The sequence below is a fragment of the Pectinophora gossypiella genome, chromosome 22, assembly GCF_024362695.1.
Source record: "Pectinophora gossypiella chromosome 22, ilPecGoss1.1, whole genome shotgun sequence".
Classification (NCBI taxonomy): Eukaryota; Metazoa; Arthropoda; class Insecta; order Lepidoptera; family Gelechiidae; genus Pectinophora; species Pectinophora gossypiella.
This window is the reverse complement of record NC_065425.1, coordinates 12096479-12108912: the sequence shown is the minus strand read 5'-3', so window position 1 is coordinate 12108912 and position 12434 is coordinate 12096479. Positions and strand designations below refer to the sequence as shown.

At 42.0% G+C, this 12434-nt stretch overlaps 1 protein-coding gene across 1 annotated transcript; it reads right to left on the bottom strand.

Moving 5' to 3' along the window:
- Nucleotides 1-9: 9 nt before the first annotated feature.
- On the bottom strand, nt 10-11543 carry LOC126377037 (protein Skeletor, isoforms B/C). Its single transcript, XM_050024657.1, has 15 exons — nt 11383-11543; nt 11206-11279; nt 10779-10927; nt 9866-10099; nt 9477-9584; nt 8410-8521; nt 7723-7887; nt 7210-7356; nt 5049-5184; nt 4503-4674; nt 4229-4433; nt 3206-3314; nt 2011-2140; nt 1613-1725; nt 10-994 (listed from the first exon to the last, which is right to left on the bottom strand). Exons 1-15 carry the CDS (start codon nt 11435-11437, stop codon nt 864-866), a joined length of 2040 nt encoding a protein of 679 aa, XP_049880614.1. The 5' UTR covers nt 11438-11543; the 3' UTR covers nt 10-863.
- Between the last annotated feature and the right edge of the window lie 891 nt (nt 11544-12434).

Sequence of the window (12434 nt, the reverse complement as noted above, 5' to 3'; positions counted from 1 at the left end):
TTGGATATGTTTTTATTACTTTAAAAATATAAATTGTATATACACAATTATATAAAAATACATCTTACTGTAAGTATAGTTGCAGAGATCTGGCTTGAGCAGTCGCACAACAGTCTGAAGCGTAATCGTGATAAAGCTATCATGATTGTAAAGCGTTTGAGTATATTTGATAGATAGGGCCTCTTGTATAAGTTAAACTTATGTACATCGTGGGTATTGAATTGATGATAAAATAATGGAAACATGTCTTACGCGTTAAGAAATACACATTTATCTTAGTGAACTAGTAAAAAAGGCAGTGTTTTGGACGGAGTTGGATCGTGCCATATTGACTTGTTTCGTCTCGAGAAACTTTTTTCGGACGGATAAAATGTCATCAGGAGGCATCGTCTGGGTGTGCGTCGGAGATGTAACGTTTGCAGCGGACTTACGTGACGAGTGTCGCGTGCCTCGCGCGGTACTGACGCACGGCCACACGCCCGCTACTTTGAACGTGCGTCTCCTTTTAGCCGGTTTACATTACGACAGTAATTTTCTCAAACTAATATTACGACTAAGGTAAACCTTGGTGAATTTCCACACCGGGGCTCATTTTCGAGGTTTATTAAATTAGTTTTTCTCCACTATGACCACGTGGTCCGATGGCTTTCTCCTACATACGTGTGTATAGCGAACATTTGTAATTTTATAAGATTTTCATTTGTCTTAAGGATTTTATATTTAGTTTATTGACGTGGAGGTGATCGGATTGTCTGGCTCGCAATGAAGCAGCGTGGTGGATGTTTTTTACCCCCTCCGGCTGGTTGAAGCGAGGCCTGCGCCCAGCATGGGCTGCTAGGTGGTTTGTCCCAGGCTGTACCCCGCTAGCAGGGCCCGGCCGCAGCCGCCAGCGCGGCCGCCAGCAGCAGCGCGGAGGGCAGCAGCGCGGCGGCCCCGTCGGCGCGGCCCACGTTGCGCTTGTGGCGGTCCACTATGAAGATGCGCCCGCCCATGTCTGAGGACACAACGTTTGTATGCGATATTACAAAACATATCAGCTCATAAGCTGACTATAATGTCCTAATTGGGGCAGTCAGAGGCACGTCGCAAGACTAAGTACCCACACCTTACCGAGCTTTGTTAGACCAATGATTGTGAGCCGTATAATGATCGAGCCAATGTTTTAGTGAAAACTGCATATAACATAAATGAATAACTCGTTGGTATTACATAAAATATTACGAAGCTGTAGTTATTTTAAGAGAAAATAAATTGGTGGCAGTTCATTTCCCTAAGGAAAAAATAGTAACTTTTCTTTGAAGTCGGTTAATTATGTACCGCTGCTTTGGGGTTGATACTTTGGCCGCGTTTTGGCACGAATTTGACTTATACGTATATATATTATTATATAAATAAGCAGTAAATGATAAATAAAAAATGCATACGGGTGCGAGTTGGTCTGTACCAATGTCCGTACGTGTACCCCCCACCCATGAACCGAATTCGTACGAACGCGTATACAAAGTAGGACCAGCTTCATAAATATGTGAGCTGCGTTTCCATACGAGCTGGATCATTCGTAATGGCTACGTGAGGTGAACTAATCGCATCCGATGAGCCGTGCGATACCCACCGGCGTGCGTGAACGAGTGGTAGTACACCAGGTCCGGCCAGGAGGAGTCGGGCGACACCTTCAGCTCGGCGGGCTCGGAGGCCGGGCAGCTCCACACCAGCGACCGGTTGAACCTGTACACATACAGCAGGTGGTTTGCATCGGGGGAAGCAGACTGTTGGGATTCCACTCGTTTCGATCCTGATGTATTTTCTGGCTTGCTTGCTTTTTTTTAAGAAGATCCCGAAGCTAAATCGATTTATGTAAGAAAAATACTGTGTTCACAAGCATTTAAAACATATTCACCTCTTTTTTTGTTTTGTGTTTTTAAATGGAGCAGTAAACCTTTTTATTATTTTACTTTTTTATTTATTAGTATATAAAAAAAGAGTCGACTTTCTGTGTTCGAGCGTACGTACCCGCGGAAGGTGGCGAAGTCGTCGTCGCGTCGCGGGTCTGCGCCCGCGGGCCGCGCGGCCCTGCAGGCGGGGCCCGCGGCCGCGGCGGCCGGCCGCCCGCGTCGCGACGCCGCCACGCCCGCCACCACGCCTGCGGGGAATGACGGTGTCGTGAACCATACATAATCATGTAAGGTCACGAATTATCTGAAATCTGAATCACATTCCAAAACTGAAATGTGTCATAGTTATATGAAATACCTATGGGGCAAACTACTCACAAATGGGCAACGTGCCCATAGCTGTCTAAATATAGGGTAAAAAAAACCCACGATGTTAGAATATGTGATTAGAATGTTTCATAGTTATTTCATATAACTATGACACATTTCAGTTTTGGAATGTGATTCAGAATTCAGATAATTCGTGACCTTACATGATTATGTATGGTTCACGACAGACGGGCTGCATCATTGAGTACACGACCACTCCTCGCCAGCTACGTTTAAATCTCACACAATAGCACTTTGACAGTTCTCCATACTGTCCAGCAGGAATTCGTAAATTATAAAACGTGAAGCAACGTGGAGTGTATCTCGTCTGAAGGATGCGTTACGAAAGGAAAAGCAGCAATCAGACCTATTTTAATTGAAAAAAAAAAATATCTTTTTTTTCTTCCGATCTTTGGGGAATAAGAAATACAACACTATGATTTTGCAGTTAAACGCCGCGCAAAATGTTACTTTGTTAGTAGTGTAAAAATATAACCAAGACAATATATTTGTTTTCTCAAATAGTAAGGATCCTGTCAAAATTAAAACCACTCAACTGTAGCGACACCTGAAGGGAGAAATAGTCAGTTTTTAGCCAAAATGCTAATTCTACAAAGCACAAGACTTGAAACTCATAAATTCAGTGGTTTAAAACCCGAGCTAGGATTCGAACCCGTGACACTGACGTACTTAAGTTATGCGTGGTCGTGCGTATTAACATCAATTGAAAACAAGTGATTTAACACTTATCTGTGTTACAAATCTGAACTTAGACTATGTAGTAGTCTGCACACACACGTACACTATGAGCTGAAAGTACTGATGTCGAGATATCTACAACAGTATCCCCCTAATGAAGTATCTTGAGTACATTATACAACTTTCTCCAAAAACCCTGAACATAGTATTTTTAGTATCAAAAGAAAATGAATCAACATAGGTACCAGTGAGCACGGAGCTGTCGAGCCGGCCGGCGCCGGCCCAGCGCGGCTGCGTGGAGATGACCAGCGGGTGGTAGTCCGTGGCCGAGTGAGGGTCGTTGCCGCCAGACACCTGCACACCATAGGGTGTCACCAGATGGTGTCGTGGCCAGATCGTACAATTCATCATTTCATGATATGCTCATATTTCATGAAATGGAATATCATTCGTTGGCCACATCATGATGTAGTTTGGCCAGATCAATGAACACAAAACGTTTAACGATATGAGCAACTAAATGCATGATTACTTCATGATATGGCCAAACGTTGGCAATTATATCGTAAAATTAGTAACATTATCCACCGATAGTGGCGCTGGTGTTGATTATATTAAAAACTTGATTGATATTATAATCGATGAATCAATGCAATTATACAATTTTCCATATCGAATAGGTACATAATTTTGAACCTAAGAAATTAATCGACCATTCGTATTTTTATTACACCACATAGCATGGACACCGCCTACATTAACGATATTGCCAAACGTTGATTAAACGTTGACGTTTCAACGATATGGTCAACTTAAGTTGGCCATTTTATGAAAATTGACCATTTCATGAAATGGTCGAACACATCATGAAATGATCAATTTTACGATCTGGCCACGACATGGGCAATATAGATCGGGACTGGCGAAGGAGCGGGGAGCATTCCCCGGACATTCCGTACAATAATCACTCGCGACTATGTCGCGCCATCGCCCCACGTGTCGTCCTCACTGCTTATGTCTTACGGACTGTAGTGGGTGTACGTAAATCGGGCGGGGGGTAATCGAGCTCGTATCGGCGCGGGGTGTTAGGGACACCGTAACGAATATCGAGAGCGATGATTCGGACTATATTCTGGGTCGATATCAAGGGGTATTTCTTGTCGTTTCTTTTAATAATTTTCAATTTGATACTTTTTCATCCCTTCATTCCTCAAAATTTTCGTTGCGATGTCACTAGTACCGTGTATTATTGGTTACTTGAGGGCGACCTTGAAGACGTAGTGCAGGCCGCGCCGCAGCTGCAGGTCGGGCGCCAGCTGGCCGTTGACGTACCAGGCGGCGGCGGGCGGCGCCCGGCCCCGCGCCCACAGCCCGCGCCGCCCGCCGGCGGGGCCCAGCGCCAGCCGGAACACGCGCAGCGCCGGCGAGAACAGCTGCGCCGTGTCCCACGCCGCCGGCGCCGGCCGCTCCGCCCTGCCACCACACCACACGTGTCACGCGGCTACTTGGCTGCTTGTCTTCGTGGGATCGGACAATACATACCGGGTGAAAGGCACGCAGTCGTTGTTGGGCGGGTTGGCGGTGAGGTTCAGCAGCACATCCCTCCGGTGGTACAGGCGGTGGTAGGACGGCTCGTCGCCCACGCCGCGGCGGCCCACGGCCCACACCACGGCCGCGGGCCGGTCCGTGGCCCACTCGCGGTCCATGTCCTGCACTGTAACATACACAATCACAGCGACCGCCTCCTATGAAGTGGAGCGGTGGTACGGATCGACCAATCACAGACTGCTACATATGAGGTGGGCAGTCTCAAGTACCTAGTAGTCAACTTGCAGCTATTTTCGACACGGCGTTGAAAGATGATGAGCGCAAGGTGACAGGTGGAAAACTCGTTTCCTATAAAATTACTCAAAATCGCAGAGGACAAGCCTTCTATTACGATACGATATAAAGATAGCAGCAGAACATGTTTTTTGTTCAACATCGAATCAACAAGAAAAAATAAAGCTGGTGTGCTGTCATTATAGTAAATTTCCTGGTTCGTGATTTTGTTTTTAGCCATAAGGAATGCAGCGGATGTGGCCATACCCGGCTTGAGCGTCCGGCGGTAGGTGACGCTGGTGAGTCCGTCCCCGCGGGCGGCGCCGAACACTTGGTTGTCGTCCAGGCCGCCCAGCACGCTGTCGCGGCACACGCCGCGCCACGCGCCCAGCACCGACACGCACTGCACACCACGACACACGACCTCCTTGCCTCATTTACTTCGATATTCACATAAGAGATAAGACATTCTTGAATTGGAACATTTTGGGAAAGGACATTATTGACAAGAGCTGCGGATTCAAATTCCGCCCACGTTGTCGTGAACCATACATAATCATGTAAGGTCATGAATTATCTGAATTCTGAATCACATTCCAAAACTGAAATGTGTCATAGTTATATGAATACCTATGGGGCAAAATACCCACAAATGGGCAACATGCCCATAGCTGTCTAAATATAGGGTAAAAAACCCACGATGTTAGAATATGAACCTACACCTACAATAACAACTTTAACTTCGAAAGGGAAGAAGACCTGTTTATAGGATCAAAACAACTTTTTATTAATAATATTAGACGTCGTATTGTAAGCATAGACAACCATGACTGACTATGACTACTGTACAACACAACGCAATACTACAATATCTGGGGGTGGGCTGAGGTGCGGGGTTAGGTGAATAGAAATTATCTATAATACCAGTAATAAATATGTAGGTAAGTATAGTGATTATTATCGTGTATGTGTGTATGTATGTATGTATGTATGTGGGTAAATATGTACATATATCTGTATGTATATATATATATATATATATATATGTGTGTATGTGTATATGAATATATATATAACGTATTTAATAAGTGTAACGTATTTAAGAGCTATCTATCTATTACTTATTATAATTATGTTTATAAATTATATACATATAATGTGTCTTAATTATTAATGTTTTGATAATGTGTTTATTTTGGTATCGGTACTTTTAGTTAAGTTTATATTTGTTTTAAATTTTTTCTCCTCCTCTTTTGTTATATCTAGGTCCTATTAGTTACTCTGTTGTAGTCTTTAGAATGAAATTCCTCTTTAAGTATCTATGTATGCGTACCTATATTGCTTCAATCATACAAAATGTAAACCGTGGATAGTTGTAATTGGCTTGCAACATGTTTTTTACCATTTGTAATTCTTATATTGATAAGCTGTTACTATCCCTTTGAAATAAATAAATAAATAAATATGGGATTAGAATGTTTCATGGTTATATGAATACCTATGGGGCAAAATACCCACAAATGGACAACGTGCCCATAGCTGTCTAAATATAGGGTAAAAAACCCACGATGTTAGAATATGGGGTGAAACCCCGCGAATGGCCTCCAACCGCCCCTTACAGCCATCCCTGTCCACCTGATTTCATTGATAAATTCATCTGATTACTTGATAAGTCACCACAACGATATTACCTACTGCAATGTTTTACTATCCTTTTTACTGTTTACCGTCTGTTGTTCTCTTTATCGATTTGTGTCCGATAATACAAATATAGCATAACTGATATCTAAGTAATTAGGAAAATATATAAGTATTATAAGACTTAACTGAATATTCTTCCTGCGCATCGACAGGAAGTTTGATAAAACTGTTGTTGATTGTTATATCTGAAAACACACTGTTTCTTCTCTAATCTGTTTCTGAATATTCACTGATTTCTGTTCTCTCCTCTTAATGCACTTTCATTTGTTCTCTAAAATTTTTTTTTTTTTTTTTTTTTAACTTTTTTATCCTCTCTACAAATTATTTAGTTGTTTCGTAATGACAGCCCGCCAAAAGCATCAACTTTTTTCTGGCCAGTGTTGTTATGACATAAATAACCTACAAATCGATTAATCACTCGAGTAAAAATAAAATCGATATGATGCATTTAATATTATTATGAATTTGATTATTTAAATTCGAGAACTGATTACAGTTCGAGACACACGTAAGAATTTATCGATTTTATCCTGACGTCACGATAATATAGAGTATTTTACTACGCTACGAGCGATTTCATCGTTATCACTGAACCGGAGCGGAGTGGAGGTTTACAAGAATCGAACGATCACGACGAGCGAAATAGCGACAGAGCGCCATCTCACTCGTTCTCAATCATAGTGGCTCCGCTCCGCTGCAGCGTCCCCGGTGGGGGGCCCGCACTGACCGGCGACCTGTCGGTGACGTTGTAGTCGGTGGCCAGGCCGCGCTGCAGCCGCGCGTCGAACCACGCCACGGCCACGTCGGCGCCGACCATCTGCGACCTCTGCTCCGACCCCGAGATGCCGAACGCCATGTACTCGTCCTCCGCGATCTGTAACCGAACCGACAGTTAACACTTCCCCGGCCGTCGGCCGCGGGGCTTTTTCAGAGTTGTGTCACACTTGTGATCTAGATCACGCTGTCCCGACGAGCTGTGGCCAAAGAAGATCGTTTATTTTGAACTAAAATTGAGACAAAAATAATGAGAAGTTTCTTACGGAACTTTTATAAAGCTCCAAAAGGGGATCTTTTCGGGCCAGAGTTAACCTTAAATTTTTGGTCTAAAAATATCGTACATGCGTAGATCAACAGGGGCGAGCCAATACAGGCTGGGGTGTCCCAGAGTGGTTAATTTAGTATAGAGTAGAGAGCAGTTAATACAAAGTGGAAACATGTGATATAAGTGCAGCGTACGCACCATGCCGGCCAGCTGTATGGTGATCTGGTTGCCGAACACCTCCCAGGCCAGCTGCAGGTCGCGGTGCAGCTGGCGGCAGTGCGGCAGCGCGGCGCCGTGCGCCAGCAGCGGCCGCAGCGCCGGCGGCACGTTGGCCGCCTCCGGCAGCAGCGCCCAGCCCAGCGCCTGCGGCCCGGGGGGGGGGACTTGGCTCAGGGCTCATTAACGCGTTTTTACCATTTATTATAATTCTACGTCTTTGTTGCCAATGTTGCATGTGTCTTTTAAAATTATACGTCCAACAGCGGGAAAGCTTCTTAGTCTCCCCGAGAAAGGACCACAGCATTAGAGAAGTACATTACGATAGTCACTTCTAAAAATTCATGTAATTTTTTATTAGGTTGATATGTGATTAAATTACCTCGCCATTGCCTCGTGTAAATTTGAAACAGCCACACATTGTAAAATTTATTTTTTAGCTACCTGTGTATTAGGCTATTTGAAATAAATAAATATTATTATTATATTAAATATTAAATATTAAATATTCAAATGTTAAATAAAATCACGAAATGCCCATAATTGTTTAAAGAAGTAGCCCCTTCTCTACGTTTATACCAGCACTTCATCCTTTCGCTCATCCGCGAAACTCGGAGTGGCGGGCGCCTACGATGGTGCCGTGCTCGGCGGTAGCTTCCTCCCTCTCACCTGTTTGTTCTTGACATCATATATGGCGATCCAGTTGACCTGGAACACGGTCAGGTCGCCGGGCAGCTCCAGCCGCACGTCCTCGCCCGCGTACGCGCGGATTGACTCCAAGCTGAAACAGAAATTAGACATATTAACTTCTACGCTGGACTGAGAGCGAGTGAAACATGCTGCACTGTCGACCTGAAAGCTCATCGATTAGACAATGACGTTTTGTTCATTAGCATTCATTAGCTCTTTGTTTATTTAGCGTCGCACAACATTTCTTTTATCAAAATGTCTGTCCTTCTAGGCCTAGCGTCGCGTCGTACGCTACAACACACACGCACACACCCATGCACACGTGCGCCCTGCGTGATAACCAGCATGAAATATACTGAGTTTTGCTTTTAATTGTGTTCTCTTTATTTTCTGTTGTTTATTGAATACGTACCACTCTGACCAGTCCAGGTTACAGACCTTTATAAAAATAAATAGAATTCAATGGCCAATTAACCCACACCGTCGCAATACCTATACAATTACCGAAACAATAGCCATTCTATAGCAGTGCAAAAGTCCACATTATTATTTATAACAATTAATAAAATGATACATGTCATTATATGGAGGCCAATGGCAGTTGCTTTATTTATAAAATATATTTGCTAATGTAAAGTTTTTGATAGAGCTTATAATAATAGAATAGAACATTACATTTACAATCGTAATACCTTGACATTATAACTGAACTTGAAAAACAGAATGCGGTTAGCTGCTTTATCATCCTTGATGGATAATGACCACTCCACCATAGTGGACCACTACATGGGTGATGGACTGATCATCCATCACCACGGTTCATTAAGTTGCCTGCCACTTTTGTTACTTGTGAGTGTTGCTGTGCCTTACGGGTCATGAGCGAGAATGTATACGCATGTAACATTAAGATATTCATCATCAGGCCATTACATCTGTTCCAGATGATTTATACAGTGTCTAGGAGGCGTCATTACGAGGTCCGAAACGATCATACCCTTCCGGTTCGTATAGGTACACTAACTCCCATTACGACAGACGATACTCACTATCCGTATTCGTCGGGTATCTTGCGGCCGCGCGCGGAGGGCTGCGGCCCCACCCCGGTCCAGAAGTACACCTCCTCGCCGCTGCCGTCGTAGCGCAGCTCGGGGATACTGCAATCAAGCAATAGCACGTCTTATTCTAAGCAGAGGTTATATTACAACTGAAGGACGTTATATCCACTCAGCAGTATACTAAACACACAGCTTACCACCAAGGAAGTGGCCTACAATGCTGACAGATAAGCTTCTTTCTTTCACTAACTAGGTCATGTAAATAAATCTTTTAATAGCATGCTCAATACTTATCGTGAACAAAGAAACAAGTGATTGATGATATATGAATAAAAATAATAATTGATGAGATATAAATATATGTATATATCAGGTCTCACAGTATAGTGGCGGCGTCTAGCAGCTGTATGGGCTGGCTGGTGGCGGCGGACCCCGCCAGCGGGCCGGCCGTGACGGGCGCGGGCGCCTCGAATTCGTCCGGCACGAACACGTCCCCGAAGGCGTTCTGCGAGTTGATGTCGTATATCGCCAGCCACTTGATGCGGGAGATACGCTTGCCCTCCGGCAGCGTGAGCCGGACCTCCTCATTGTAGTACCGCTCTAGCACGTTGGTTCTGGAAAGTTATAAATAAATATCAAGCCCGTATCATACACAAAATAAGTGTAAACTACGATTATGTTGTGTTGTGTTGTTGATGCAGGTGAAGCTAATTAGAATAAGTAATGCAACTGTTGTAAATTCCAACACTAATAAAGAGTAAAACTATTGCTAATATTTAAATGGCACCATTAGTTAACGTGTGGCATTACAGAAAATATTAAATAATAATTAAGTTTAAAACTGTTGCTAGGTACTTGTCAGAAGAATAAAAAAATATGAAAATTAGTTTGACAAATATGTGTGGTGAATGAAACAATAGATGAATTTGGAGGGAGGATTCAAGCTGAAGATATTCTGAAGTGTCTTCTTACCCTGGTAGAAAATTAGTTAAGTGTGAATATATGTGTATGTGTGGTGAATACATATAAAATATTCTAGAACATCAAACTAATTTAGAATTTGATATTACTATTTTGTACTGTTTATCTATATAATAATATTAAAAAAAAGTTTATTTAGGTAAAATCTATGACACACATATACATTTACAACATTAAAATATACACACATTAACATTAATATTTAGTTGGAAAACATAAAGGTATATGGGCTATATGTAAAAAACAAAGAGAGATCTTTATGTAATTTAAAATATACGTAAATAGTCATTGTTATAATAATTGTATACAGACTTTCCGTGTTGGTCAGGCACGATGAACCCCTGTGGGCCAGGCCGGCCGGAGTCCCCGGCCCAGAAAAATGTGTCATCCCCCGTGCCATCATAGTTGAAGTCTATCAGCAGCAGCGTCCACTCGTCCACTGCGTACACATCTCCGGACACCTGCAAATATTATGAAATATGGTACTTCATTATTTCTAATCCTCTGTTATTTCATGTTTGAAAAACTATGAATAAGAGATCTGTAATGAACTGGAACTAGTACCAATAAAAAAATAATTTAAAATAGTTATTTGATAACAAAATGATTATTATTATTACTGATTATGTACATGATCTTCTTTGGCCTTATTCAATCTGAATCATCATATAAATAATTGCAATTTTGACAATGAAAAGTGACTATGAAACATGGGTTAAGAGCATGTTATGAAAGTAACCTGGTGATGGTAGGAGTTGATCTTCCCGATGAACTTGCCCCGGTAGGGTCCCTCGTCGTCATGGGAGGAGCAGTCTGCAACAAGCAGGCCTTGTAGCACAAACAAAGCAAGAGAAAGTTCGCCTTCGCCCGACCTCACTCAATGACACCTATTTCTACATAAACTTCAATACTTTACCTTGTGCGGTCAGTGCCACGACTAGAATACACAATTTAAACATATTTTCAGCCATTAACAATAGTTAAATATGTTAAAAAACTAATATTTTTATATTCGAAACATTTGTTTAACTTTCCGCGACTTTACTTCCTCCATAGAACTTGCACAATCAACTTAGTTTCCGGTTAATCTACTACTTGCACTACTTGACATAAGACTTGACATGTCACCAATAGCTTGTTCTCTTTTTAGACCAAAAATGTATCACAGTTGTGATTGGTTGCAATTCTTCACGTTCACCTTAATTACCCAATCACATTGTAGTACTTTCTCTTTCTATAGTCTAATTTCAGAGAGAACAGACTTATGGTGTGGTCATTTTATGTCTTTTTTTTATAATAATAGTTGTCCCCTATTGTTATAAAAAGAAAAGATCTATAATAATCAAATAATAATGCAATCATTACGCATGAATACGAAACAAACTGGCAGATTTCTTCCATGTTTAATATCATTCATACAAATAATAAAAATATTGTTCATGTGCTTCGCTTCTGTAATAATATTTTTTATCTTGGCTACACCATCATCTGTTTGTCAATTTATTGGAGGGAATTATGAACTGCGAACTTATTAAATTAAGTCTGATACAAATCAAAGTAATTCATTCGTATCTATATAACTAACGTAATAATGAAGAGTTCTACTTTATAAACAATAAAGTTACTATCGTACAGTTTCTCAGCAGGTGAATTTAGGTAACCTAAACCTTACCACGTAGTATTACTCCTCATTTTATGACCTTATTTTCGATTTTGGTTCTTTGTATGTTCACATGCCTTAGATTTGTTTTGTTACAAATTATCTAAATATATAAAAGGAGAAACTGACTGACTGACATATCAACGCACAGCCTAAACGGCTAAACGTAGGCAATTGAAATTTGGAAAGGACGTAGCTTAGGTACCGTAGAGGTGCACTAAGAAAGGAATTCCCGAAATTCCCACGGGAACGGGAATTAGTGGGAAAATCCTTCCACGCGGACAAAGTCGCGGGCAAAAGCTAGTTAT